This window comes from Benincasa hispida, chromosome 11 (assembly GCF_027475165.1).
Source record: "Benincasa hispida cultivar pf3 chromosome 11, pf3_genome.v1.1, whole genome shotgun sequence".
NCBI classification, from domain to species: domain Eukaryota; kingdom Viridiplantae; phylum Streptophyta; class Magnoliopsida; order Cucurbitales; family Cucurbitaceae; genus Benincasa; species Benincasa hispida.
The window spans coordinates 2,186,589-2,204,762 of NC_143488.1; the positions used below are offsets into that span (position 1 = coordinate 2,186,589).

An 18,174-nucleotide genomic window follows, 5' to 3' on the forward strand; every position below is an offset into this window, starting at 1 on the left:
TAGATCTAAAGCATTACAAATGGTATTAAAGTAAGATTGACCAAGAATATATTGATAAACAAATAACATAGAATTATGAGATTACGCACCTATGAGATATTTAAGCTAGGAAAAGTTTAGACAACTATGATATATTCAAATTGAAAAAAAAAATACTATCTATATTAATACAGTGCACTTTCTTTTTTCTTTCTTCTTCCTTTTTTTTTAGCTCATTTTGACAAAATTCAAATGACTTCGTAGAGAACACGTGAATAAGAACAAAAGATATTCAAAGTATTTATGTTAGTCATTTCATTTTCACTAGAAAATTTTATCATACATATAAACATCATTTAAATTTTTCTCGATGAAAAAAACAAAAAATCTCTTGATTCAATATAAGAGGAGAAGTCATTAATACCAAACGATTTGTAGAAAACAAACAAATTTTAAACTTGTGTCTAACGGTTATTAAGAGATGGTCACTTTAAATATATATTTAGAAATATATCAAAGACATAATCATTATTATTAAGAAAAAAAATCAATTGAATTAAACATTAATCAACATCATCAAACTAATCAACATTTTGTTGATTGAGCATTTGACCTACTAACAATGTCATTTTTAATCCAATTGGTCTAATCAAACACAGATTGTGAAATATCCCCCCAAATATATAGTAATTCTTTCATATCTTCAAAGGAAAATACATATTTATTCTTATATAAAAGAATAAATACTTACTAAAAAGTGAATAAAATACAAGACCCCCAAAATCTATTTAAAATTTAAAAAATGAAAAGAAAAAAGGGCCCAACCGGTTCGAACCGGTGACCTTTTGATCTGCAGTCAAATACTGTACTCTTATGATGAGATATTCAATGTTTATTTTATAAAAATGATTAAATTTCAGATTCTGAAACTAAGCGAAACGATGAAGTGGGGTCGATGCAAAGCGGAAGGCAAATTGATTGGATTGAATTGGCGCGGAGAAAAAATTTTAGGGATAAGGTACTGTTTTCTTCTTCAAAATCAACTTTCGAGTTCAAATAAATGTGAACCAATGGCTTCCTGCATCTTCAACAATGTATTTTACAGGTTGAAGACGACCCCCAGCTCTTCATTTGGCTGGAATTGGAACTTTGGCAACGGCAACAAGAAGGAAAACAAACCCCAAATCAAATACCACGATATTGTTCTTCCATTCCCTCTTTCTCTCGTTGACAAAACATTCTTGAAACGTATTTTTCTTTCGAATTATTTAGTCTCTGTAAAATCTGTAGTCTGAGCTTCCTGTAGTGTAAAATCTGTAGTCTCTGCTGGGAAAAGTGTCATCAAAATTAAGTTCAATTTCTGTTATATGATGTTTTAGATTCTGTAGTTTATAAAGATATTATATGGCATGTTTGAGAGTGATTTTGAAGAGGTTAAAATCATTTTTATTTAGAATTACTCCGAAACATGGGGACCAGACTTTCATCGCTTGTGCTTGGTTTTCATTTGAAAGACAACGGTCTCTTAATTCAAAATCAATTTTGATGATATGAAAATCAATTTAAAATTGTAAAATTAAATCAATTTTAAGTGAATAAGGATGTGTTTAATAGTGATTTTAACTATTTTAACTCTCAAACATGTTCAGTCACTTGTTGGTTGAATGATGCACACATTTTCTTGAAAGGTATTTTTCTTTTCATTGTTGGAATTTTTGTCTGAATGTTCTGTGTTTAGTCTTTGTTTTTTAGTTTCGTTTCCCTTTTGCATGATCTGCTCAGAAATGGTGTTTTGGGGTTTGTTTGTTCTATAGAGATTTTTTTGTTGGGGATGTGAGAAATCTCTGACAAATTTTCGTTTCCCTTTTGCATGATCTGCACACATTTTCTTGAAAGATTTCTCACATACCCAACAAAAAAATCTCTGTTTCAAGTTGCATTTTCTTATTTTATTAATAAGTTTTCTTGCACGGGTTTAGTAGAGGAACATATTGGCAGTTATTATAATGCCATTATTGATCAAACCCATCAAGTTTTTTAGTTTTTGAAATCGAGAAAATCAAAGCTCTTTTCTTGAGCCCTGATCTTGTTTTGTTGAACAAAACTGATTTGGTTTTGTCTTCAAAACTACTTTTAAGAACTTTAATTGGAAAATGGCTTAGATTTTGAAACATAGAATGACTTGATAGAAACCATAAAAGAATCAAGTTATGTTGATATGTACAAAATAAATCAAGTGTTTCGAGGTTTTCGGATCTACCCCTCTTGAATATCTCTCAAACCGTAATTCATTCACCAAAATAATATGTGCTTTCTCTTCCACTCTCTCTATTTATAGCCTAATACCATAATTACCTCTCTAACTAATTATTGATATGGCCTATACAGTACTCTATTAGCATTCCTATCATAACTTTGATTATCCTCTAGGGAAAAAGCACAATGAGTTTGATGATTTTCTACTTTTCCCCTGAACTTTGCACTATTTTTAGAGTTCTCTTTAGTTGGTTTTCAGGGTGCATTTTCATTTTCATTTGCATTTTGTTTGAATTGTGAAGTTGTATTAATCTTGATTGTAGTGTTGTGTCTTGAGAAACAATCATCAAAATATGGATCACATCAATATAGACTCATCTGTATTTGTACTGTCAAAAATATTTTCCAGGTAAAGAACTCAAATGCTGCTATAAGGCCACATCAGACGGATTCAGCGCTACCGATTTCCACACGTGTTGCGATTTCAAAGGACCATGTGTCATAATTGGCTACACAGACAAATCCTTCAAGTTTGGTGCATTCAATCCTGAGGGCTACAGAAGCACAGATGACTACTATGACACTTTTGATGCATTCCTCTTCTATTGGGAAGACAATGAGGATGCTGATCCCATCATCTTGCCCAAGGTAGGGGGTAGTGGTGCAGCTCTGTTCGATTACGCGAGGGGCGGGCCACAGTTCGGGGCAGACGGGCTGCTCATTGGCCCCCCTTTGGCACCTGTGATGGGTGGCTTTGCTGGGCCAGACACGAACTCGGGTGTCGGGGACCTAAGGCAAGCGCGATCTCGGCTCGGACTATCGTATGCGAAGAGAAAAGATGGGAAGGAGTCCATCTTTGGAGATGAAAACAGAGCTGTTGTTGCTGAAGTGCAGGTCTTTTGCAGCCCTCAAATAGCAAGCTTGTATTGAAAGAGGAATGAGCAAGCAGCTTCCAAAGGTGTTCTGCATTGGATGGTCATGCATATTCCTATTGCTTGGAGCTTTTTTCTTTGATTCTTTGTTTCTATAGAAACAATACTTAATTTAATTATGAGGAAAATATCGTAGTTTGTAAACATAGCAAGAAAATATCGTAGTATTATGAAATTACTTAATTTTCTGGTTTGTAATTATATGGTCCTTCAACTTTTTGTGTTTAATACTTCTATAAATTTTCAATTTTAATCTACTAGGTTCCTAACATTCAAAATCTTTAAAACTAATTCATATATTATATATAAATTTGAAGTTTGTGTGAACCCTAAATTTTTTAATTTAGGTCAAGTGGTTTTCTTGATTTTAGAAAACGTTCAAATAACTTAAGAATTATTAGAGTGAGTTTAACCCAATGATAATTGACATGACTTTTCTTCCTGGAGGTGGAAGGTTCAATCCTCCATCCACTGAATTTGGCACAAATTTGAAAGTTTAAAGACCTATAAGCTATTTTTAACATTTTAGGAAGTTATTGAACACAAAATTGAAATAAACACTATATGAGAAATGATAATAGACAACTGATAAGACAAATTGAAGACCATCCTCCAAAGAGGTTACATTAAACAAGGACATAATTGACTTGACTAAGATTGGTTCATCTCGAATCGTCCAAGGCATCAAGTTATTATTTATATTTTATTCAATAATTTTGATATAATTTAAGTATTTTCCAATTTCATCCTTTAATGACTTTTTAAGTACAGTTTTTTTTTTAATTTTGTCATAAATTATGATGTGTAATTAAGATTTTCTTTAGGAAGCTATTAAAGTCTTGTCTGTAGGTTGTTTCAATCAATTTTTGGATTTTGAATTTTGGGAATGAAAACTTTTCTCTGATGACGGAGATTCATCACCAACCTTTTTCAATTCTCGATAAGAAAGTAATTCTTCTTGTATCATGGTCTCCAGTCAAAAGATAATTCAAATCTAGTCTTTTCTTTTGGATTGACATCAATTGATTTGGGGGTTTTAGAATTTGTTTTGGAGTTCAACAATTCGGGTTCCTAATTTTCAAATTCCTAGGATTTTTATATTAGATACAATCCTGACCCAAATTTGTAAGTTAGCCTAATTTTGTTAAGATTCAATATTGTTTTTGGTTTTAGTACAACCAATTGTGAAAACTAGAAATTGAACTTCCAACTTCAAAAGAAGTATGTTAAGAGTGAGAGTTTCAAACTTGTGTAGTTAGAATTTTTGTTGAGTGAAGAATTGATTCTAATACTATGTCAAACTTATGTATATATATATATATATATATAGTTTATACCCTTTTGTTATGCTATTAATTAATGAGCTTTAAAATTTAAAATTTGATCAAGAAAGTCCAGCTGATGTCTTTAAGCAGAAAAGAAAAAGGAAAAAGAAAAAAGAAAATGGTCCAAGTGATGTGAAAGACCCTCCTAGAGATTCTCATTTGAAGTTCTCAAATTGATTGAACCAAAAAAGAACCTCAAAGTATTAAACTCCCCTTTTTGCTCTTTTTCTTTAAAGGTGAAAAGGAAATTAAAAATTAAAAATGTAATAATAATAACCAAAAAAAAAAAAAAAAGGGCCCAACCGGGTTCGAACCGGTGACCTCTTGATCTGCAGTCAAATGCTCTACCACTGAGCTATAGACCCTTGTTGACAACCTAGCTACTAATTATTCTTAATAAAAAAAACAAACAAATATTAAATATCCATCCTGCCCCAAAATAGATTTTAGATTATTTATCTCAAAATTATTTTGAAAAACACAATGATATTATTGGTCCGGACAAACCTCACCAAATTGTTTTATCTGTCTACTATGTTAAAAAAAATTATAATATTAATTACTTTTAAGATTGTTTTTAAAAGTTGAATATGGAATTACGAAGAATATTAATTCATACTCTTAAATTTTATAAATTGTGTTGATTAAAATTTTAAACTAACAATGGTTTAAATTTAAATTCTAAATTTTTATTAGTATATAACTTTACATCATTCTTCATATTTTTGTTCGAAAAATATTGTATGAGACTTATAATTATTTTAATTAAATTCCTAAATTGTCATAAGTAAATCGATTTAAAACCTTTAAAAATCAACTCATAATCACTTGAATAACATTATCATTCTCCTAAAATTTCACAAGAGTGACTAAGAAAAATTATCGTGCAAATTCTTTTGGAAAAAAAACAGAGAAAGACAACAAAAATTGAAAAACAATTGTTTCATATTAATGAAAAATTGCTGCTTTATTTATTCGATTCCAACATATTTCCCCAATTTATGTAAATACTTGTATTTAAAGGATTCTTATACACCATTTGAACTTTATGCATTAATAATTTTGAAATGAAATTCTAACGGAGGAACTAAATCGATTTACCTATAAAAGTCTAGATTTATTGATGGATATATACAAATATTATTTGAAAGTTTTAGGTTATATATAACTTTTAAAGTTTAAGGGTAAAAATTGATTTTTTTTTTTTTTTCATTTACCAACAATTAAGGTTAAATAGTATGCTTAGCTCATGAACTTTCAAAATTGTGTCTAATAAATAGATAAATCTTTAAACTTCAAAATGTAAATAAGTTCTTAAATTTCAACTTTGTGTTTAGATGATTGAATTGTCAAAGTATTAATTAAGTTCCCATTTTGTTCACATGCTTAAAAAATTACTAAACCTTTTAAATATAAAATTGAAAGATCAATGTACTAAAAATGATTGAATGGTCAAAATCCTAATAGATACAATATTGACATTTAGTAGGTTTCTGAAAATGGTAAGGGATTAAAGACCTATTAAACACAACTAGGTCTAAAATTTTAAAAATGTCTAACTTAATTGGAAATTTATTCTAGATTTTTCAAAGTCCATCGACCTACAAAACAAAACTCCATCATCTAATTTAACCTAGAGTCAAATCGAGAATTATCTTTACAAATTATAATATTTGAACCCAACGTTGAAAGACTAACTTGAGCATGACAGAACTATATTTGTGTCTATTTCTTTTTCTCTTTGAGGTGGAAAAAAATTAAAGTACAATAAGAGTACGTGTAAATATTATCACAATTTTTTTAGTACGATAGTTAATAGGAGGTGGGAGATTCAGCAACACATTTCTTGATTAAGCTATACTCGCTTTAGTGATAGTTAACCACGTTAACATCAAATAAAATTGATGAAATAAAGAAAATCAATTTATACTTCTGAACTTAGGTTGTATTAATTAAAATCTTAACCTTTGATGAGTGAATTAAGACATTTTATTTAGAATTTGTTTCAAAATCATTAATCCAAAATTTTTACACATGTATAAAGTTTCTTTATACATGTGAGAGAGATGTTTGGAATCAAATAAATAATAGATTAGTAGGTTTTCATCTTCTCATATACATCTATTTTACTTAGCTTAGAAAGAATTGTCATAACTTTTTCTAGCTATTTTGGTAGGATTTTGTAAGTAGTGATTTTATTATATAATTTTAAGTTAATTTTAAAATCGTAAGTAAAAATAGTTTTAAAAAATCACTTCCCAACTATCTAAATTTATTGATTAGTAAAAGTTTAACAGAGAAAGAGAGAAAAAAGGGGAAAACTTTTTGTATCGTGGGCCTTAAGAATATGTGCATTTAGCTATGTTTTAAATTGATCATTTTAATTTCTAAATTTTCAAGAATATATTTAAAAGGTTTCTCTACTAATAAACCCATTAAATGTGAAGGAAAAATGACTAGATGTCGATGTGGTAAGATGACTCGGAAAAGAATTGTATTTTTAATATTTTCCTCCTTTTCTAATAAGCTTCTTTCTTCCACTCCCCATTATCTCTCAACTTCTTCCTTTTCCCTCTCTATACTCTTGTTGAAAAAGAATAAAAACAATCTCTTTTTTTTTTAAAAAAAAAAAAAAAAAAAAAAAAAAAAAAAAAAAAAAAAAAACTATTTTTTTGTGTAATGCCAACACAAAAAATTATTAGAATCATGTTTTAAGGATGGAGAGAGAATTAAAGAGAGAAACAAGAGGGTAGAGAGGGCGAAGAGAGTAGTAAAGAGAGAACATAGAACATTGAGAAGGAAGAAAGAAGCTTATTAGAAGAGGAGGAAAATACTAAAAATACAATTTTTTTCAAGCCATCTTGCTGCATCGACATCTAGTCATTTTTCTTCTATAAATTAATAGATTTATTAGTAGAGACTTTTTAAACATACTCTTGAAAACTCATTGATTAAAATGACCAATTTCAAATATCAATGACTAAACATATACATTCTGAAAAACTCCACAAGTTTCTCAAGAAAAATAAAGCTTTGAAACCAAGACGAACATAAAAAAATTTCTACCTCCACAGAATTTAATAATCATGTAGGATCCACAAAATAATTGAGTAATGAATCAATGGTTAATATATCATTTAATGATTTGCCAAATTAGGTCTGAAAATAGTAAACCATACTAGTAGAATATTTTTCCACGAGTAACAAATAATTTGTGTTAGAGACCACGGTTCGAATCTCTTACTCATAAAAAATAATTATATATTTTAAAAAATTTCTCCAAGTTCTCGGCTGCCAGTGCAACGGTCCGTTCTTTCCTTTGATATTTTTGTATATGGGAATGGGATAAGGCACTGCCTGGAGTGACCCATCTGTTCTTCAGATATTTCTCTCTCCAAAATTAAGCTCTCTCCTCCCTTCCATGGCGGCTCCTCTTTCTTCTTCTCTCGATCTCAATCTCAAACCCACGTTCTTCACTTCCCCTCTGCGGCGGAAGAATTTCACCAAGCGATTAACAGTTATCTGTACTTCCTCCAAACCCCCTCGAAAAGCTTCTCCAATTTCGTCAGAATCAATCGACAACAAAAACCCATCTCTATCAGAGCAGCTCAAAAATCTCTCCACAACCACGCTTTCCAATGCACCCAACGACGAATCCCATCTCTTATCTAAGCCTAAATCCACTTGGGTCAATCCCACCAAGCCCAAACGCTCAGTTCTCTCTCTCCAGAGGCAAAAACGTTCTTCGTACTCTTATAACCCCAAGATGCGAGACCTCAAATCCTTTGCCCACAAGCTCAATGCCTGTGATTCCTCTGATGAAGCTGCTTTCATGGCGGCTCTTGAAGAAATCCCTCATCCACCCACTAAAGAAAATGCCCTTCTTGTTCTTAATAGCTTGAGGCCATGGCAGAAAACCCATTTGTTCTTCAATTGGATCAAGACCCAGAATCTGTTTCCTATGGAGACTATCTTCTACAATGTGGCTATGAAGTCTTTGAGGTATGGTAGGCAGTTTCAGCTTGTTGAAGATCTTGCTAATGAGATGATTAGTACTGGGATTGAGCTCGATAACATTACTTATTCTACTATTATCACTTGTGCTAAAAAGTGTAGTAGGTTTGATAAGGCAGTGGAGTGGTTTGAGAGAATGTATAAAACTGGTTTGATGCCTGATGAGGTTACTTACTCTGCTATTTTAGATGTTTATGCAAATTTAGGGAAAGTTGAGGAAGTTCTTAGTTTGTATGAAAGAGGGAGAGCTAGTGGTTGGAAGCCTGATCCTTTTACATTTTCTGTGTTGGGGAAGATGTTTGGAGAAGCAGGGGATTATGATGGAATTATGTATGTTTTGCAAGAAATGAAGTCTATTGAGGTGCAGCCTAATCTTGTGGTGTATAACACTTTGTTGGATGCAATGGGGAAGGCTGGGAAGCCTGGTTTTGCAAGAAGCTTGTTTGACGAAATGGTTGAATCGGGGATAACACCGAATGAGAAGACATTGACTGCTCTGGTTAAAATTTATGGAAAGGCAAGGTGGGCTCGAGATGCTTTAGATTTGTGGGAGCGGATGAGGTCCAATGGGTGGCCAATGGACTTCATCTTGTATAACACATTGTTGAATATGTGTGCAGACCTTGGTTTGGAGGAGGAAGCAGAGAAACTCTTTGAAGAGATGAAGAAGTCGGAGCATTCTAGGCCAGATAGTTGGAGCTACACGGCGATGTTGAATATACATGGCAGCGGAGGTAATGTAAAAAGATCCATGGAGTTGTTTGAAGAAATGCTCAAGTTGGGTGTTGAGATTAACGTGATGTGTTGCACTTGTCTGATTCAGTGCTTGGGGAAATCGGGGAGAATCGATGAACTAGTTCGAGTTTTCAATGTTTCGGTACAAAAAGGAATTAAGCCAGATGATAGGCTTTGTGGTTGCTTGTTGTCTGTTGTGTCCTTGTGTGACAATAGTGAAGATATTAACAAGGTATTCACTTGTTTACAACAAGCTGACCCTAAGTTAGTTGCCTTTGTAAATCTTCTGCAACAAAATGACATTACCTTCGAAGTTGTCAAAAATGAATTCAGAAACATTCTCGGCGAGACTGCCACTGAAGCTCGACGACCTTTCTGCAATTGCTTGATTGATATATGTCGAAACCAAAATCTTCGCGAGAGAGCTCATGAATTGCTGTACTTAGGAAGTTTATATGGATTGTACCCAGGCCTACACAACAAAACTGAAGCTGAATGGTGTCTGGATGTTCGATCTCTATCAGTAGGCGCAGCTCAAACTGCACTTGAAGAATGGATGATAACTCTATCAAAAATCGTACAACGAGAAGAAGCATTACCTGAATTGTTATCAGCTCAAACCGGTGCAGGAACTCACAAATTTTCTCAAGGACTAGCCAATTCATTTGCTTCTCATGTAGATAAACTCGCTGCTCCATTTCAACTGCGAGAAGATCGGGCTGGTTGGTTTGTAGCCACAAGGGAGGATTTAGTTACATGGGTGCATTCAAGAGTACCATCTGTAGCTGCCACAGCTTAACCTGCCATGGATTTGGCTTCTTTCTAAGCACCTTTCATCACTATTCACTACAATGTATGAGTTAATGCTAAATATTGTACTTTTCAAAAGTATAGAATAGAGTTATTTTTGCTTCAGATTAGCTTTCTGCAGCTTGAATTTTGCTGGTAAAAGGACATAATTTCAGAGAGAAACACAAGGCCTTCAATAGGCATAGGAACAGAGAACTTGAAGGATAAAATTTCCAACTCTATAATCCGCAGTGGTGGAATCCACCGTACAAGGGACTGCTCAATTTTCAGCATGTAAAATTATACCCCCACCAATTTACAAGCACATTTCTCTTTCTTTCTTTTTTTCTTTTTTTTTTTTTTTTTTTTTTTTTTGGGGGGGGGGGGGGGGGAAAAAGGCACAAAGGAATGGCAAGTGCCTGTACCCTACGCAAAAATGCTGTCCTCTTCCTTAGAGGTGTCTAACAGAGGATCGAAACAACAGATAACAAATATAAAGTGAAAGAGAAGTTGAAATTTTCCTTTTTTTTCTTATCTTTTCTAAAATGCTTCATATACCAAAAGCCCCATTTGCCAATTGCTTTCTGTTCATCCTCCAGCCAAATTGTGTCATCTACTTGCACCTTCGGGAACATGCATCCAACGGTAGCCTTGTGTCGATATCGTCTGAGTTCACTCAATTTCTTCAAGCTGGCTTGCTCCTTTAGATGTTAAAAAACCTAAGGCGATCCATGAAATATGGGTCAGTTGCAAGTTCATACCACTCGCAGAGCACCATTTTCGTCGAATGCAGGAACGTCATTTCACTTGACCATTGATTTACAGAAGTTTTTCAAAGATATTTTCCTGAGGATTTCCAGATTCTTCCTTCAAGTGAAATGACCATAACAGTAACATCATCATGATACTTTCTTCGATCCCCCTGTGGGATGTCCAACAGTTCATGAAAATCCATTCCTGCAAAGCATAAACGTTTGAGACTGTTCCTGAATGAAAACTGACCTTGGAAAAGCAATTACTGTAAAAGAACATTGATTATAAACCAACATCACAATTCACAACACAATTTTAAGGCCAAATAAAGATATAATCCACCCGGAAAGAGAGCAGTTTCAGAAAAAGGATGAGTTTGTTTAGAATGTCTCAGGAGCCTACATTATGAAGATCGTGTTTTTATACCCAGCAGGGACAATTCATTTAAGATCATACTGGAAGACAAGGTAGTGATGTTTTTTTCCATATCCAAAAAGGAGTTTTAACTAACTCTTTCAAATTAGTTGAGGCATTTAACAAGATAGTAAAAGTGTTTCGAAAAGAAAGTCAAATAACAAATACACCGTTTAGGAATGAAGCATTTAATCCAGTTTTTATTTTCATGTCGCTAGGAAAAGTATCTCTTTAAAAAATGTCATTCCCCAAGGATTCCCACACTCACAATGCCAAGGAAACTATTCTAGACCCAGTACTAGAAGGCCCCTTACTAGAAGACTGAAGAAGACTAGCTGCAAAGGGTGTTTTTGTTTATTTCAGAGTTAAACCCAGCTTCGGAGACAGTTCAAGTCCTCAACAACGGAAATCGTGAATTCATCATATATCAGAAATATTAAGAATTAATCTGGTCATAATTATAGCTGGTCAAATTAGTATCGTTCAGTTTTTTTTTTTTTAGAATGTGTATCCTGGAGCAGTGATTCTTGGAAGGTAAATTTGTGAAGTTTCAGACCTTCAATTAGATTGAAGATGCTCCAAGGGAAGCCCAACTAATTATATGTTATGCTTTGATTTGTATCTTGTTAGTGCATCTATTTTATAACAGGGGATCCAGATCACATAAAGAAGAAAGAAAGAAAATAACTTGCTTGAGTTATTAATGGAAACATAAACCAAGATTCGGCGTAGCATAAGAAATAGCAAGTACCTGCTTTTCTGGCTGCACGGCAAAGAAGCTCCTCTATCAAGTGCTGTGCAGGGTCTCCATCTGGAAACTTCTCCATAAAGTTCTCAACATAAGAAACCACTTCTTCGTTGGTTAGATATTGATACAATCCATCAGATGAGAGCACTATGAATTGATCCGTCGGGCAGAGTCTATGGTGACGAAGAGAAGGCAAGCATGATAAATATGGTGCGGTACCAATATACTCATTCCGAAACATTTCCAATAATGCATCATTCAATTTTGGCTGCAGAAAAATGGAAAGCAGCGCCACTTTGTTAGTTAAAAACGATTGGATATGACATTTAACAATAATACTGCAATATCACTGAAAGGGGAGGGAACAAAAAACCATGCCATAGTCAAGTTGGTTGAAGCAATCCCATCATGTAACACAATTATGCATGGACTGCCCCCCCAAAGACCTGCTTTTCTCTTACTTATAAGAATTTCAGTTTTTATTGAGAAATATGAAAGAATATACGAGGCATACAAAAGAAAAGAAAATATAAAAAAGGTAAACAAAAGGAGCTCGAACCTAAAAGAGGATCTCAAATCCAAAAGAATAATAGAATAATGCTGGGCTGACAATTATACAAGGTCTTGGATACAGTCTACAAGGAGGTGTTTAACCTAATGTTTTCTCAAAGAACATCCCACAAATGCTTCACCCCTCTGAAAGACTATTATTTCTTTCTAGTCAAATACACCATAAAACTGCAACAAAAATTATGCAACATGACCACACGGGATCGACACCAATATAAAAATATGCAGAGAAGTGAAAAAGCATAAGTTGACTATTCAAGTCATGTCTATTGTCCAAATTGTCCATTGAAGAGGAGAACTGCATCAATGTAAACAATAATATTGGTGGTACATGAAATCAAAAATTTAACTCATTATCTTTGAGTGAGACCTTAAATAAAAAATCAAAAGTTTCTTAATACTTTAGAGAGTTTTGAGTGCGAGGATAATACACTATACAGGTACAAGAATAACAACGGATGTATAAACTGGCAAACTCTATACACCACATAGGAAAGAGAGTTCACAAGGATATAACTTCTTTTCTTCATTTAATTGACCAAAAAGTGGCGAAAAAAACTTATAGTTTACTTTCTCCATTTCAATGATAAAATAAAGGGAAAAAGATATATTTTTGGTGCCTGAAATTTGGGTTTCGTAGCATTTTGATCCTGAGTTCTCAAACTCGACATTTTAATTCTTGAGGTTTGGAAAAATGGTTTACTGGATCTCTACCATCAAAATATATATATATATATATATTGAAAATAGGAGGAAGAGGAAAGAGAAGATGAAGAGGAGAAAAAGAAAAGAAGAAAGAACATAGAGCGGCCAACCATGGACGGGAGGAGGGAGGAGGGAGAAAGAAGATAGAAGAAAAAAGAAAAAATAAATAAATTTTTATTTAAAAAATTAATTTGTTTTTAATAAAGAAGATGTCACGTCATCTTCCATTAGCTATAGCGAAAAAATGACGGCAATGACCAAATAAACCACTATTCCAAATCTCGACAGTTAATATATCAAGCTGGAAGCTACCAAACCTAAAACTCAATGACCAAAAGTATAATTTTTCTTCCCTAAAATAAAAGTTCGATACAAAATATAGGTACTCCTAATTGACAAAAGTGGCAAACGATAATCGATCCATCATATCCCTACATTGCCCTAAGATGTCTTCATTGATAAGATGGAAGAAATTCATCAATAACTATATTGATACTTGTTCCCACAGTTTTGAATAAATTCACTTTCTAAATTTAGTCATTATTATCTGTGTCTGCAAATGACCAAAATAATTCCTACTTTAGAAATAGATTACATGACAGTGTAAATATAATTTCTAAAGGAGAAACAGAGCATTATTTCTTGAAGTTTATACACATCAAACATGCAGAAGAAAGAAATAACAGCCGAAAGATTGATTGCTGATTCAATTTTAAGTAATTAAATCAAGCAGCAAAGCAAGTTCTAGAAAACAAATATGAGCAAGTTACCAACTACGAACCTGTTTCAAAAATCCTGCACCAAATGCCCTCGTAACCTTTAGACGGCCCTTCACTCTATCGTTGACAATGCATTGTTTGTCATCAGGGTGCTCGTTCTTTATTCTTCTTACTTCCTGTACATGGAAGGATCTAAGTTGTTATTCAGGTGCAAAGAAAAAAACAATCAACTGGACATGCAAATGTCTAAATCATCAAGTCATATGACAATTCAACTGGCACCAGAATAAGTATGACATATTTCATGATCGAAGGTTGGTTTATTAGTAGAAATTGAATCCACAGTCTGGAATTTTGCATCAAATGCCCATAAATATATTATGCCTGCAAGGCACGATATTCTTTCATGTATACCTTTTTTACTACAAAAAATCCAAATTAAGACAATTCAGACAGCAAAAGATCACAAGAATAAATGCAAACAAGCATAACAAACTATTATCAGCACCTATGAAATGCCAACTATAAGGAAAATAAATTTGAAAGAAGCGTTTTAGACGAGAAAAGAATCAGGTCTTCTCAAATCATTCAGGACCATCAGGTACTTCAGATGACCAAAAACCATAATTTGAGAAAAAAATTTCATTTCCAGCCTCGTACCATCAGCAAAAGTGGTTGAAAAGGAACATTAAAATGACCTTCCTAAAAACTATGCCAGACAATAAGCAGATATGAAATAAAAGTTCACTTGTTCTGATTAATCGGAGCACAAGAAATCTAGGCACATTTGCTCTCCGTTTCAAATGGCTAATAGACAATAGATTAGAACCAATACGATCTCCGGCGCATCATCCACTGGCAGGAGAGGGAAGGGGGAAAAGAAACCAATGTCTTGGACTCTTGGCAACTTGGAAAATATTAGTATATGATATTTATAATAACAACAACAAAGCTAATTTTCTGAGTTCCCCTCTTTTCTGACATATGATATATCTAAATGCAAAAGAGTTAAAATCGTACTGTCCTAATGCTAGTCTTCTGAGTTCCCCATTTTCTAACATACGATATATCTTCTTTTTAATGAAAAGACTACTTTCATTAATAAGATTGAATTATTACCCAGAAAAAGGGCAATCAAGAACATAGGCCAAAGCAAAAAAAAGGTAGCCACCAAAAATGACTTATATCTACATGCAAAAAGAGTTGCCATAAATTTACTTTGGTTCTAATTTTGCAGTTTGGGATTCAAATGGTCCTAAACAAAACACAAAAACTGAACAATTTTTTCATGCATGAACTTGAAGAAAGATGGACAAAAATGAAATCTCATAGAATGAATCTGCATGAGTAGAAGGAAAGAAACAAAGAGGTATAAGGGTAGCAAGTGCATTAACAAAAATGCTGAGCACTGAAAATATCCTAGGCTGAAAAGAATTAATCTTACTTCTTCAATGCTCGTGCTATGATCAGTGGATAGCTGCAATGCAGTCAATCTCGTCGTCTGAGCTGAAGGTTTATTCGTTTGAGTTATTTTCCCTTCACTCGTTGTAGACTCCTCAATTATACCCTCCATGCCCGTTCTTTTGTGGCCCTCCCCCTTCATGTCTTCACTAGGACCAACTTCTTGTTGCTCGTACTGTGCAACAATGGCACGGCTGTCACCCAAATTCATTACATACACATCCTCATCCCTCATTAACACAACCAGCAAGCAAGAACCCATCAAAGCAAGCTCTGGATTCGTATCAAGCAACTTATCTGTCATGTCCAAGTATGCTAATTCAGTTATCTCAAGAGCCCGTGACAATGCCCCCAACACCAACTCGTGATCAATTAAACCTTCCTTTCTCCTCTTACCACTTCGATATGATGTCTCCTCCACCCTATTCTCAGCCTCATCAGCCTTCTCTTTATCCCCCAAACCATACTTCCACGGGAACAAAGTCTTAACATGACCCTCCTTATGCTTTGACAACCCTTGTTTTAACTTGGACAATAACAACCACCTTCTACCAGCTACTGAACCTGCACTATTTACACTAAGAGCGTCATCAACAGAAAATGCAAATCTATCTGACCCCGAAAGATCAAGCCCATCCTGTGTATCGTCCTCCGCTAAATACTCCCACAGCCGCCGCCTCCGCCTGTTCTCCGGTACATCCTCAGATTGAAACGTAACCCTCTTAGCTGATCCTCGATCAGGAGCCGGTTGTTCCACTTCCGCTTCATTTCCAACTACTGAAATATTACCATTAGTTTCAACGGTTTGACCAGAGGCTCTTGACGACGGGTCAGCATTAGTTTCATTCACATTGACCGTGCTCTCTTCAGCCACACACGAAGGGTTTGAATTAGCAGCAGCAGTAACAGCAGTAGCAGCAGCCTCCTCATTATCGTCAATTTCCCAGAACAATCCCTGAAGTTCATTGAAGACGGCTCTGTAGAGATTACCCATCAAGAATTCAGGCGCATCAGGGCCATTGAACCCATCATAAATCCCAACGAACAACCACCCTTGCTCCTCCGATACAACCACGTGCACCCGATCCTCCCCAGCCTTCCCAAGCGCCCATTGAAGATCACTCTCATTCCTCACCTCCGGCTCGTCTCCCGCCGTCGAGCTCTCCTTCCGGCCAACGAAATTCAACACCGGCACCACCCACGGCCGCTTATCAGAAAAATTCCTCGTAAACGCCTTCCTAAACCCCGAAATGCCCTTCTTCCTCTTCTTCTTCACGTACATCCCACCAAGCGGAGCAGAGAAATGAACTCTCCCACCACCGCCACTGCCACCACCAGCACCGGCGCTGGCACCACCAGCACCAGCACCATCAACATTCGCATCAAGCGGACCAGACAGCGCCCCACGCTCAATTGGACCAGAGAGAAAAAACCCACCTCGTTCCAAAGGCTCAGTCCCACCTCTAGGAACCGGCTGAAGCGGAAGAGCAGTGAAAGAAGAAGTACTCTCAAAGCCATTCAAAATACTCCCTCTGACTCCACAACCACCACCGGAAGCCCCAAGCGTAGTGTCAGTAGCATCGTCATAAACACCATCAAGCATAAGAACAGATCTGGGAATAGAACTATTAGCACTGACAGAAGCGCCAGAGATGGCTTTGAAAGCAGTCTCCGGCGGGCCAGTTCTAGTCCTGGAACCAAGTGGCGGTTCGTGAGGAGGGGAAAAACGAAGAGACTGAGAAGGGGAAAGAAAGCGATCGGAATGAGAAGGAGAGAGGAAACGGTTGGAAGAGCGAACGTAGCAGAAGGAATGGCCTAGGGTTTCGTCAAGTGGGTCGGAAGCGGAGAAGAGGATGTCGGAATTGTCGGCGGGAAGGGCGGCGGGGCGAGTCTCCGGCTTGAGGCACGAGAAGAGGCTGGAGACTCCGCTTCCCATCACATTTGATTCGAACTTCTTTGAGCTCTGCAGAGCGGGGAAAATGGCAACCAATTTTTCTTTTTCCGGCAGACTCTCTCTCTCTCAGCAAAAACAACAAAAACAAATAAACAAATGAAGTGAACAGAGACACAGCAAGAGAGTGAGAGAGAGGGAACAGAACAGGGTGAGAGAAATCTTCTTCTTTATTATATATATATATATATAACTTTTGGGCTCTTTTAGATATAGAAAAATTAATCAAAATATTTATAAATACAGCAAAATTTTACCCTCTATCTGATTGACTGCAATGGATTATTATTTGTATTTATCTATATGAAGGATGTTCAAATAATCCGATAATTCAAACAACTCAAACTACCTAACCCAAATTGTAAGGTTGGGCTGGGTTAGTTTTGTTCTTGAATTGGGTTGAACTCAACTTTTTCTAGTTTTGTTGGATTGGATTGGCTAAAAAAAATTGTTGACCCAACCCAAACCGAATTTTATATATATTAATAATATATATACATCTTTATTTAAAGTTTGATCCATTTGTATTAATTAGTTTGTGATTTTTTTAATAATTTTTTTTTAAAACTGTTATGATTTTTGTCTCAATAAGTAGATATTTGGTTTTTGGCATTTGAATTTTATGAAATTTTAGTTATTAGTCATGTGTTGTTATATAAATTTACATACTTTTTATTTTAAGAAAAGTTATAACTCAACAACCAAACCCAAAATTTAAAGGTTTGTCTGATTTGGGTTATAAACTTTATTTGGGTTGTCAACCCAACCAAACCGATTTTTTTTATTGGTCCTAAAAATACTTTTAACCCAACTCAACTGATGT

At 34.8% G+C, this 18,174-nt stretch overlaps 3 protein-coding genes and 1 non-coding gene across 6 annotated transcripts; 2 read left to right on the plus strand and 2 right to left on the minus strand.

Annotated features, from left to right (window-relative positions):
• The first annotated feature begins 696 nt into the window (after positions 1 to 696).
• On the plus strand, positions 697 to 3,365 carry LOC120091462 (TLDc domain protein). 2 transcript variants are annotated; one of them, XM_039049494.2, is made up of 3 exons: positions 697 to 997; positions 1,085 to 1,227; positions 2,645 to 3,365. In XM_039049494.2, exons 1-3 carry the CDS (start codon positions 885 to 887, stop codon positions 3,163 to 3,165), a joined length of 777 nt encoding a protein of 258 aa, XP_038905422.1. In that variant the 5' UTR covers positions 697 to 884; the 3' UTR covers positions 3,166 to 3,365. The 2 variants fall into 2 exon arrangements, with proteins under 2 accessions (XP_038905422.1, XP_090163305.1); XM_090307179.1 differs by lacking the exon at positions 697 to 997 and having other exon boundaries at positions 1,005 to 1,227.
• Positions 3,366 to 4,785: 1,420 nt separating this feature from the next.
• Positions 4,786 to 4,857, minus strand: TRNAC-GCA (transfer RNA cysteine (anticodon GCA)). The gene has a single exon. It is a non-coding gene; the product is annotated as a tRNA-Cys (tRNA).
• A 2,749-nt stretch (positions 4,858 to 7,606) lies between these two features.
• On the plus strand, positions 7,607 to 10,156 carry LOC120092089 (pentatricopeptide (PPR) repeat-containing protein). The gene has a single exon (XM_039050289.2). The coding sequence runs from the start codon at positions 7,914 to 7,916 to the stop codon at positions 10,038 to 10,040; it is 2,127 nt and encodes a 708-aa protein (XP_038906217.1). The 5' UTR covers positions 7,607 to 7,913; the 3' UTR covers positions 10,041 to 10,156.
• Positions 10,157 to 10,235: 79 nt separating this feature from the next.
• On the minus strand, positions 10,236 to 17,503 carry PLL1 (poltergeist like 1). 2 transcript variants are annotated; one of them, XR_016524468.1, is made up of 5 exons: positions 15,384 to 17,503; positions 14,002 to 14,115; positions 12,324 to 12,391; positions 11,949 to 12,213; positions 10,236 to 10,987 (listed from the first exon to the last, which is right to left on the minus strand). XR_016524468.1 is itself a non-coding variant. In XM_039050288.2 (4 exons), the coding sequence occupies exons 1-4, from the start codon at positions 17,334 to 17,336 to the stop codon at positions 10,863 to 10,865; spliced, it is 2,457 nt and encodes an 818-aa protein (XP_038906216.2). In that variant the 5' UTR covers positions 17,337 to 17,503; the 3' UTR covers positions 10,236 to 10,862. The 2 variants fall into 2 exon arrangements, 1 of the variants encoding a protein (XP_038906216.2); XM_039050288.2 differs by lacking the exon at positions 12,324 to 12,391.
• Between the last annotated feature and the right edge of the window lie 671 nt (positions 17,504 to 18,174).